Here is a 12366-nt window from a genome sequence, read left to right on the forward strand (position 1 = left end):
TGGACACTGCTATTCAAAAGACTCCAGTCTCACATGCATAGAGGCACAAAGGCAGACCTATAGTGGAATCCACACTGACATTTACCTGAAGAAGAATTTTTTTACTGACTTACATTGATTTGAAATAGGACACTCTTACCCTGAAATTAGTGACCACACACAGATTTGCAGTGAAATAACCAAAGGTGTGAATTAAAACTGATTTAGTTATTTTGGTTCCAATGCAGGTGTAGACAAGCCCCACCTCAACCACCAAGTAGATGAACTAGAGATTTTTATTAAAATAATTTTTTAAATAAAATTCTTGAAACCTCAGTTTTCTTAAAAGTGATTAGAAATGCGCAATGGTCACCTGCTCTGCATATCCTCTCACCACCTGCCTCTGCTTCAGATTGGTCTCTCCATCAAGGCTGGCTGTTTCAATGTGACAGATCCCATCTGGATCAGTAGAGTATAACAACACCATATCAGCAGGAATTATCTCATTACATGAAAGTCGAATGAAGTCCCCGACATTAACATCTTTCCAGCACTCATCTATGTATTTCTTCTCTTTCCTGAAATATATATAAAAATCTAAATGAAAAATTCCACAAGCTGCAAGCTCAAATTAATAAACTAACTACAAAAGATTATTTTTTTGACTATAAAATAGTTAGTCTAAATCAGTATGCACCAAAGTGCTGGGGAGACAGTTTACTAATTTAGGGTGAGTGTACCCACAACACAATCAATTGTTGGATCAGGGCCAGACCTTATACATGAGAATAAAAACACATTCTGTGAGGTTGACTGGGGTAAAACTCAGCACAGAATTTGGTCCTATGATTTCTATTCCCACGGAGAAGTAGTGATCTAAAATTCTCTCACTATGTGAATTACACTTCCAAATTATATAAACCAAGTGTCAAATCTTCACCTCTCTCTCCCCTGACAGTGACTCCAGAACCCAAATTTTTGTCTCTTAATTGGATAGGCAAGTACACAAAATCTTAAACATTTAGCTGGCACATCACTGAATATTTAGAACATAATTCTACTTAAAACATTTGCATTTATGTATTTTTGAATAGCTCTGAGGTCAACATTGTAAGGTGCAAAGATCTTGCAACTCCAAGTAAAGTCAAGAAGGAGTTTAGGGCTCTCAGCACCTTGCAGAATTGGACCCTTTATTACGAAAGCCCTTAAAATATTGTTTTTGATGCTTATTTCTTCTTCTTCTTCCCATCTATTTCTGCTGTTCAGTGCTTACCTGAGACCATAATCCTCCTTTTATATGATCACAGATGGTTAATGTGAACGTTATTTTGATGCAACAGGATGAGGATTTCAGGTAAGGAGTAAGCAATGAGCATCTGATGAACTGTGGGCACCAGTACAGAATGCACTGGTGCAAGTAGACGGAGTGTGATGATTGCTCCAAGTGATCAAACCTTCTTGGTGGTAGGGACACTTCTGTGTCTTATTGTGAATGGACAAAAGGCATTTCTGGTGTCAGGTATTGTTACCATTTAACATGGAGCCCAAGAGACCAACCAGTGCACTATTTTTGTACAGACTGGCAGATTAATGTACTGGCATTGATCAAATTGTTAGCTGAGTAAAATGTTGCAGGCAAATAAAAAAACCAATTTCAATAAAAAAGAAAATATCAGAGAAATATTTCATACATTAGGTTTTGTAACTAAAACTTTTGGAGCCTGAACTATTTGACAGCATCCCCTTAAAAGTGCAAGCCTAAAGGGGAGATGCCACAAAGGAAACATAAGTAAGTGGTGTACTGACAGATTTCCCTAGTTAAGCACAGGTGACTTCATATCCTTCAAAGTGCAACAGAACCAAGAGTAGGACACTATAAAAGCTAAAGCTAGCCTAAAAATAAAATTAGTGCAAGTCACATGCCTGCCTCCTTCTCAAGATCATTGTTATGGGTTTTCCAAGCAGTCAAAATCAATACTGTAGTATGGATGCAGAAAATAAATAAACCCACATTAATGTATATTAGAAGCATTCTAAAACATTCCTGGTGTTAAAATTGAATTACCACCTTTATGCATTGCTCATTCCCAATAATGTTGTAATGCTATATCTGAAATGAGACATAGGAAATCTGGAGTATGACTGGCTAACAACTTTCTAAGGAGGTGGGCACCATGTGCTAACATCTCACGGCACTCCTGCTTAGAATGTTCAAGCCTCCTCACTCTAGAGGGCCCATTAACATCAACAGCTCTATCGGTGTCTACATTACCTGATGAATCACACATTCCGTACATTTAAGAATTGGTTCTTAATTTGTTTACCAGAGAATACTACATTAGGAACTCATGAAATCATACACTATTTTGCTATCTGTATCGCAGATAGTCGTGCTGAAGGTGGGGAGGGGGCAGGAGAATGAATAGCAGCTAGTAAAACAATCTAGTTTATGAAGAAGACCCTAAGAAAAAAATTAAATCATACCAATTAAAAACATACATCTTTTACATGCACAGCTGGAGAAATTTTACAGATTCTTACAAAAATAATAAATTCCCACATTATATTGATCATTATTAATATTTTTAAAAAAGAAAAAGTCACAAGGCAATATTAGTAGTTGCAAATTAAATTCCCACTGACAGGAACTACACTTATTTAGTCTGAGTAACACAAAGAGAATTCAGAAACCCAAATATTTGGATGCTCCACTCTACTGAGACTGAATAGCATTCATGAAACCTGCAGTTTATCAGCATAACTACATGAGACCATAAAAGAACAGACTTTGCCCTCAAGCCTTCTATCATTAACACATGCAGGACTTGAAAGGAGAGAAATTACTTCAGCTCTCTAAAAGTTTAATTATATTCCTGTTTCAGGCTCCAATCATAATTGGCTGAATAATTTGACTCCCAGAAAGTTGCTGTACAGAACTGGATGCAATTTTGTTTCTTTGCAATTACATTAAGAAAGCATTCTCCAGGTTATTCATATTGTTATGGAACTAGCTCTCAAAAAAAAAAAAATCAATAGGGCATGCTACATGTCAGAGAACTAACATTTTTCATCCTGAGAATTAATCACAAAATAATACTCATCGTTTACACAGGGCTAGATTGTAATTTTGCAATCTGCCCTGAGGGAGGCCATGTCTACACTAGGGGGAGCCAAGGGTTTACTTCAATCAGCTAACACATGTTGAAACTATAACTTGTCTTATAGTACACTAGGATTTTAACATGTGTTAGACAACACATTTAAAAAAAACCCAACACTTTATTTTCAAAGTGAAGACAAGGCGTGAGCATCAGTGTGCGGCTGCACAGACCCAGTCCCTGCTTCCTCCATGGGAGAAATAAACTGTGCCACACCGTTTCTTGGTGCAGCTTACTTCCCTCTCTGCAATGCTTCAGCTGCCCACTTGCTCTCCCTGCATGCTACTCCCTGAAATAGCTATCACAGCAAATGAATAATGGGGCTCCTTATACCCCTGCATGATCACACAGCAAGAGTAATGTGGTCCATAGTACTTTCCATTTGATAATTATTAATTAATTTAGCCTCACAATACCCTTTCACGGTAGGTATGTCTGAACTGTTATCCTTATTTTACAGATGAGGAAACTAAGGTGCAAAAGGTCACCTAGGAAACTTGTGGTAGCATCTGGAAAAAACCAAGGATTACTCTCTAACTTCGTAGCCAATGTCCAAGTGAAGAAAGGAACTGGTCAGGTCCTATTATCATCACTTATTTGGGAACTCTTTACTAGTTGATTTAGAAACATAACAGCATTAATTTAAGGAAAGCATGGTTCACAATGGTGTTACGCAAACTTTTCCAACTGCCATTGTATTATAACCCTGGGTCGCAACATCCCTGATATTCTGGTTCTGCGACTGTTTAACAGACACTAACAACTGTTCCAAATTGTGCGACAATAGCAGTGTGACTGAAATAAGTCACTTTTAAACCAAAATAAGAATGTGGCCAACTGATCAATCCAGAAACCAATTTTGTTAAGGTTCCTCAAACTTACTGTTTTGTATATTAACACTAATAATACACATTGTACATTATTCATCAATAACAAAGTCAGACAAACACTTACCTGCTGTATACTTTAGTTAATAAGTTGTTTATCTGCTTATCTAATTTGTATTTTGAGTAATCCTCAAGGCCATCTTTAACTGCAATAATTGTGAGAACAACTACTAGAGGTAACATGGTAATTTCTTTCTGGAAGGCTTCCACCAGTGGAACCCAGTTCAGGACAACTAAAAATAGGAAATATAAATTGGCAGCTCTGAAACAAACACAAAAACAGATGCAGGAGTTAGGAATGGAATGAAGTTTAGGAGGTGAGTAAAAGGCAGGTGACACATGTAATGACCTGCAGTTCACTAGCAAACTGAGTTAAGCAGAAGTTTCTACATACTTTAGAAGTAACATTTATGCAGAGCTTTATGTTGCGTAAGAGGCTGCATGCTGGAAAGAGACATGGCATTCATGTAGCTTAAATACCAAGAAACTAAACTGAGTTCTTACCATGCAACCAGAGCTTCAAAATGATAACTCCTTTTCACAGGCAACATAATGCCAAACATTCCTACATCTCTCAGCTTGATTTTTGTACAAAATTAGCAGTTGTCAGCAAAGATCAACATATTAGAAGACACCACGCTTTTTATATCCAAAGTTATTAAAATGTTAGCAGAAGCCTTATGTCCACATATCTCAGCATTATTCAGATATTCAGTGATGAGGTCACACCAACAAATTTTAATTAAATTTCCCGCAAAAGATCTATTACCCTATATAGAAACACAAGCACATTACCTTAAAGGTCATCTCCACGCAAACCTCAAACATCTCAATTTTAGCATTTAACGGCTTCAGCCATACCCAATATCACTTAGAAATTTTCTATTGTCAATGTTGAGGCAAAACACAGAAGCAATAAGCATCATGAATCACATCCCCTGCCCACACAATCAGAATTTAACTTAAAGAAAACATGAAACACTTCTGCATCGATTGAAGAATTACATAATTATAGCTTCACCTTCCAACTTTTCAACACACCTTTCATTAGCAGCCTTCCTTGGTACAGGCTATTACAGTAACATATTCAATCAAGTGGGAAAACAAATACAGATCACCAGCAATTTCTGGCCTTAGATAAGTGGAAAGATGTAAACAAGAAACTACCATAAACAAAGGATACAGAAAGAGTTGAAGCACTTTCAGCATTTAACTGTTTAACCATCAAAGCAATAACCTTCTTTGAGAGTGTTAGAGGGACTTCTATAAAGAAAATTCAAGGCACTTACACATATTTTCATGGAGTAAAACGTCCTGAAATAACAGGTCAATAGGGCATATTGTACACACCAACAGATTAGTCACCATTTGTATCTTTGATATTCCAAACGTAACCAAACATGTTTGGTATAGCTAAGGCCCTACCAAATTCACGGCCATGAAAAACGCATCACAGACCATGAAACCTTGTCTCCCCCATGAAATCTGGTCGTCTGTATACTTTTACCCTATACTACACTCTTTTACACTATATGGTAAAAGTATATACAAGTACACAATGTTTCTCAAACTGGGGCTCCCTAACAACAGGGTCAAGCTGATTGTAGAGGGGTTTCAGTATTGCCACCCTTTCTTCTGTACTGCCCTCAGATCTGGGTGACCGGAGAGCAGCGGCTGCTGGCCAGGTGTCCAGGTCTGAATGCAGTGTCACTGTCAGCAGCTGCACAGAAGTAGAGGTGACATGGTATGGTATTGCCACCCTTATTTCTGCATTTCTGCTGGCAGTGGCTCTGCCTTCAGAGCTGGGTTCCCAGCCAGCAACCACTAATCTCTAGCCACTTAGCTCTGAAGGCTGCGCTGCTCCCGGTGGTGACACTGCCTTCAGAGCTCAGCACCCATCCAACAGCTGCTGCTCTCCAGCCAACAAGTTCTGAAGGCAACGCAGAAAGGTGGCAATACCACAACCCCCCCTACAATAGCTTTGCAACCCGCTTTTGGGTCGGGACCCCCAGTTTGAGAAACGCTGACTTAACAGACTTTACAGGTTTATATTTTGCTGTTTTTAAATACATATTCATGTTTTGTTACAACTCTGTGACATTTTAAGATTAAATATCTGAAACCATAAAGTTCAAAATTTAAAAAATGCTATGACCATGACATTTATTAAAATAGACCGTGAATTTGGTAGGGCCCTAGGTAGAGGTTTCCACATGATCCACTAGTACAGGGGTCAGCAACCTATGGCACGTATGCCCAAGGTAGCACACAAGCTGATTTTCAGTGGCACTCTGCTGACGGTCTGGGGTTCCGACCGCTGGCCCCTTGCCAGCTGGGATCCCAGCCACCGGCCCCGCTCAGCCCACTGCTGGTCTGGGGTCCCGGCCGCCGGCCCGCTTAGCCCACTGCCTTCCTGGGGGACACTGGAAAACTCAGCAAGGAAAAGCAAGGATCACGCTAAACTGATAAGATCTGCATTTTAAATTTAATTTTAAACGAAGCTTCTTAATGGTTTTTAAAACCTTATTTACTTTACATACAACAATAGTTTAGTTATAGAATATAGACTTATAGAGAGAGACATTCTAAAAACGTTAAAATGTATTACTTGCATGCAAAACCTTAAATTACAGTGAATAAATTAAGACTTGGCACACCACTTCTGAAAGGTTGCCGACCCCTGCACTAGTAAGTCAGATCTTCTCAGGAATTCTTACCTGTTAAAGCTGGCTTCCTACATTTTCAGTCAAGAATTTATACGTGAAGGGTGTGTGATGTTGCACTCCATAATGTTTTATGGAAATATGCTTATGAGTGCGAATATGATGTAACTGGAATATAGTTTATGCAAGAGGTCTCTTGTAAGGTATCATTACAAAGCATATAATCTACTGAGTGTATTCATCCTATTTGTATGTATGTATCATTCTTGTATCTGAAGATAGCAATATGAAATATAACTCTGAGGTCCTATTGTAATTATGCGAAGTGTGGGCCATTAATGGTGGTTTAGAATCTTGACAGCTCCCATTGACTAGGACAATTGGTTGTAAATGGCTCTGTTTACTTACAAACCTTCCTGGGTACGTGCAGGCCAGCCCTGGAAGAATGGAGGCTGGGGTCTCACAGGACATGTGAACATGTCACCCGATACTGGAATCCATCTTAAACCTGGTGCTTTCCATTTAGAAGGAGGGGACCCAGAGAGACAAAAGATTCTCTCCTTGTGCCAAAGCTATAAAAGGGAGTGGAACAGAACAAAGGTGGCTGCCAGTCATGAGAACACCCCCAGTTTCCAACTAAGATGTCTGCTGGAAGTAACAAGGACTGTACCAGAGGAAAGGATTGGGCCCCGACTAGGAAGGAGTCTAGCCTGTGAAAGAAGCTTATTGGAATATTTCTGAGGGTGAGATTTTACCTGTAATCAGTTTCTTAATGTATTACGCTTAGACTTGCGTGTTTTTGCTGGCAGGGAAAATGGGTTCAGAGGTAATCTCAGCACATCAGGTGACAGGCCCAAGGGGGTCTCTATGACTGAATCCGTCCCAGGGCATTCTCTCCTCCCTCAGATGTTTATGCCACTTTCCTTGTTCTGGCTCCCTTTCTTGTGTTGAGACATCCTCTTCCATGTCTCCCATTGTATACCACACAGAGACTGAAGCTACCAGTAACTCATCCACTCCCCACAAAATTAAGAATAAAAGAGACACAAACCCTGTTTCCATTCTCCAACCAACAGAGTTGCTGAGATGATTGTTTCAAACTGATGATCAGACAACGCAGAAAACAGAGAACACATTTTTATCTTTTTTAAGTTCTAAGTCTGCACCCTCCATTTAAACAAATTTGCCACTGATAGAACTGCAATCTCCCAATCTAGAAACAAGAGCAGGTCAAGAAACTTTGGCTGAACTACAGCCCTCAAGGCTTTGTGGTCAAAGAGTATCCACAGAGGCAAAAATTACTAGAGTACCAGCCCTTTGATGACTTAAGGAGGCTTGGACTGAGGACATGACAGATGTTCTACATATCTCTTCCACTAAAGCTAGAGTGGACCAACCAAAAATCTCATCAATTGCAAGGCTTGTGACAGTGTCCTTGCTGGTTTTACAAAACCCATTTTTGGACACACACCCCCCGAGGCCACCATGTTGCTTCCCCAAGTGAGCCCTCCCACCACCCTCTTAACATCACCTTTCAAGCCAGCCGCCATGCAAATTCATAGAGTGGCTGAAGAAAAGGAGAACCAACCTCATTCTTCTCCACCACTACACCTGCCAAACTGGATGGGGGTGAAATCTTATCATACGCTGCTCTATGTCAGTGATCCAAGAGGAGGGACCATCTAACTCAGGAGTGAGGAACCTTTTTTCTATCATTGGCCATTGACCCACAGAAGAAAATCAATTGCAGACCACTCACCTGCTGGGGTGGTTGAGGCTCAGGGCTTCCCCCCTGCAGCAGGGCAAGCTGGTGCTTGCAGCTCCAGCCCCATGGGGGGAGGGGCGGATGGATGCTGCAGGCCAGATGAAATTAACTGACACTCCGGATCCAGCCTGTGGGCCGTAGGTTCCCCACCCCTGATCTAACTGATCCGAAATGGTGAAAGAAAGGACATGACACCAAATGAGGAGAGATACCTCTTTTGAGTATCAGTTTTGGGATAATGTATCTTGTTACAAAGTTATCAGAACTGATTGCTAAATTCAGGAGAGAAGAGTAGTTTATAAAAACAAATTTGTAGATATTAGCACATGAATTTCAAACAAACAAAAAAACCCACATTCGAATAATTTCCACAATTACACACAAGAATCCTTTACCTGTAAAACTGTTCAAATAAATTCCGTGGTAGAAAGTTGAATAAAGTGTATTTAGTAGTCCGTATTCTGTTGTTCATATATAATTTTGATACCTTTTCATACTCTTCTTTAAAGTGTCCCAGACATGGTATAACTATCCTATGTCTGCTAGGCACTTTGGATGATTGATAACACTTGTCACATGAGGAGCTGCTGCTGCTTCCATCCCTGCCTTCTGCGGATACCAGACGCTGCCAGCGATATCGGGCCCATCGGATGGGGTCTGCCATATCGTCTGAAATGATTTGTGATCCAGGCCAGGTCTTCTTTCTAGCAAAATTTTAAAGTCAAGAAAATTACACAGTAAGTCTGGAGAAGCTTTAGTTCAAAATACAAACAAAAAAGCTGTTCACAATGGTTACTGCAAAGGCCTTTAAGTGAGGTTAACTTGGTTTGTTAACCTTACAATGAGAATTGAGTTACTACCCATTTTTGATTTCAAAATGAAAGGAACTATTAATAGTTTATGTGAGGTAAAACCCTCTGATTGAATAGTGCAGTAATCTATATTGAAGGGCTATTTAGATTTAATTCTACCTCTCAGGAACTAGAAAGAGATATAATCACATCAGTTTTGGTTTGTTTTAATTTAACATTTCTTTAAAATAATTGTACCATAAATACAAAGCACAATCCGCACCCCAATATCCATCAACTACTGATATAAAGATTGGTGAAAATTTTTCCCATAGAATACTTATGTTTTCCTGTGTAATGCTGACTAGTAGGTTGCCTGTAGTAGTTTAGTCAAAGGAATGTTAATGGAATTGTCTTCACTTATTTATAAACCTGCTGATTGCTATCACATTACATATATCCCTGTAATTAAATAACACTAGATCAAAGTGTGTGTATATTCAGACATTAGAACTTCATGAATACTAATGAATGATACTTACATTGTTTCACTTATCGATCCTGATTATAATGCAATGGCAAACAATTGCATTATGACAGGTTTCAGAGTAATATCACTGTAACCAACTACTTGTGAATGCCAGGAAATAAAATGCTAACTTCAAAGCAAGGGTCATTGTATTCAACAATGGAAATCCACAGACAATCTGCAATTGCTACTCATCAAAACTCAAGTAGGTGAATGTCTTCTGCAAGCAGGATCTATAAATACTACTTTAAGGGAATGATCCTGTATCTCTGGCCTGATGGATTCTGACATGGTGGAATACTGAGCAATTGGACAGCAACCCCCAAAGTTAGTTTGGGTAACCCTGAGACACTTAAGGAAAACTAGCAGATCACTACATCTCTGCTATCATACTGGATTCTCAAACTTTGACTCGCCTGTATTTTACCTGCTTTAACCTCTCATTTCTTTTTCTTAGCTAATAAACCTTTAGTTTACTAGAGAAATTAGCTGTCAGTGTTCTCTTTGGTGTGATGTCCAGAGTACCCATTGAGCTGGGGTAAGTGACTGGGCTTTTGGGGCTGGGGGTAACCCAATATGAGGTGATTTTTGGTTTAATAACCTTTCATCACAAAGTCCAGTTTATTGGGGTGGTAAAACGGAGCTGGCGAGCCTGTTTGTGGCTCCATGTAAAATTAATATAGTAATCCAAAAGCACACATTTGTTACTGTCTTGGTGAAATCTAATTATAGAATATACCATCATTTTGGGGTATCTGCTCTGTTTTCTGGCAGTCTGACCTGAGATCGGCACTCTCAATTGTATGCCATACGAGACAGCGTCATATGCTGCTCGACAACACTGACGGTACACAGAGGAACCATTTAAAATTATTAATCATATAAATCTCTAGATACAGGACCCAAAGATGTGCATGCAATAAATTGGTACCTGAAGTCTGATAAATCCAAGTGAGAAATTTCAGAGTAGCAGCCGTGTTAGTCTGTATTCGCAAAAAGAAAAGGAGTACTTGTGGCACCTTAAATTTGTTAGTCTCTAAGGTGCCACAAGTACTCCTTTTCCAAGTGAGAAAGATGTTCAGGGCTATATATTGTCCATTATAAGACAATATTGCATGCTCTTCACTCAGAAAGCTAGGCCAGCACAGGACATCTAATATACTTCAATACCTTTACAGTAACATAATCTAAGGCATTTTTCAATCCCACTAAACAAGAGAAAATCTTTGATTTAAGCAGTAACCCAACCAGCTATATTTACACCGCTCAGTATCCCATACATATACTGTTACGTAAATTCTTTTGCAGATTTACGGCTCTGTAGGCCCTCTAGCATTTACAGTAAGAGTGGCAGTCCGGTAGTTCAGAGATGCTCTAGAATTCTAGTGCCGCTTTATGTACACAGCCTATCATTTAAATTTGGATTTGATAAAACAAAACAAATCCCCAGCCATGACAATGACCTGTCTTATTTAATATTTTTGTTAAGAGTCAGCTTCCAACAGGCCTTTCCTTATGAGAAGCATGAGAGAATAGTGGCATTTGTGGGATGTGTGAAGACAGAGCTCCTGCACCTCACACAGAGGCCTCTTGGAATTGTGGGCCCTGCAGTCTGAGTTGCATATATTACAACCAGCTATAGGTCTCAATTCTCACTTGTGTTATTTCTCTGCAGCATCCCAGCTTTCTTATCATGATCCTGCTTTTCCAGCCCAGGAACAGAGGCCAAGGGGGTTATTTCTTCCTAGGCCTCTGACAGACACAGATGACCACCAACCACCATTTGACATGTTTGATTCCTCCTCTAGTCATTTACCAAATATTAAGGCTACGATTTAGGTATGGGTATTTTTAGTAAAAGTCATGGACAGATCATCGGCAAGAAACAAAAAAATCACAGCCCGCGTCCTGTACATAACTTATACCATAAATATCCCTGATTGAATCTTGGGGCAGGAGGAGGGACGGAAGGGGGGGCACTGCCGGTGGGAGAGCCCAAGGCATCAGCTGGGGTGGGGTGTGGAGCCCTCGGCACCAGCTGCCGGGGGGAGTCACGGGGGGGGGGGGGGGGAGAGGGAAGAGCCCCGGGGGGCCAGCGGCTGCTCCGGCTGCCTCTGGGACCACTGTTCCGGCGGTCCCTGGGGCCAGCCACAATGGCCGCTGCAGAAATCGTGTAGGTCACACGGGGAGGGATAGCTCAGTGGTTTGAGCATTGGCCTGCTAAACCCAGGGTTGTGACTTCAATCCTTGAGGGGGCCATTTAGGGCTCTGGGGCAAAAATTGGGGATTGGTCCTGCTTTGAGCAGGGGGTTGGACTAGATGACCTCCTGAGGTCCCTTCCAACCCTGATATTCTATGATAAGTCACAGAATCCGTGACTTCCATGACCTCTGTGACAAACACAGAGCCCTACTGATTATCCCTCCATGGTCAAACCGGGATCGCCAGCCATCTCACCAGGGCACTCATCCTTCCCATTCCCTAGGCTGCATAACCAGCCGAGCCTGCTAGCTCATCTGGCAGCAGAATTTTAAAAGGAATTCCTTTTAGGTCAGGCTTTCCTCTGCCATAACAGATAAACCTGATAGCAAAGT

The 12366-nt window shown here is 40.5% G+C and overlaps 1 protein-coding gene across 1 annotated transcript in view; it reads right to left on the reverse strand.

The window, feature by feature from the left end:
* Positions 1-12366, reverse strand: part of ATP10D (ATPase phospholipid transporting 10D (putative)) — a 102030-nt gene that overhangs the window by 41088 nt on the left and 48576 nt on the right. Inside the window, exons 3-5 of the mRNA XM_084626358.1 lie at positions 8848-9156; positions 4092-4286; positions 353-557 (exon numbers count right to left, since the gene is read on the reverse strand). Coding sequence (XP_084482484.1) covers positions 353-557; positions 4092-4286; positions 8848-9116 — 669 coding nt within the window. The 5' untranslated portion in view covers positions 9117-9156. The remainder of the gene's footprint in view (positions 1-352; positions 558-4091; positions 4287-8847; positions 9157-12366) is intronic.

The sequence above is a fragment of the Lepidochelys olivacea genome (genome assembly GCF_965140295.1).
Source record: "Lepidochelys olivacea isolate rLepOli2 genome assembly, chromosome: 4".
Lineage (NCBI taxonomy): Eukaryota > Metazoa > Chordata > Testudines > Cheloniidae > Lepidochelys > Lepidochelys olivacea.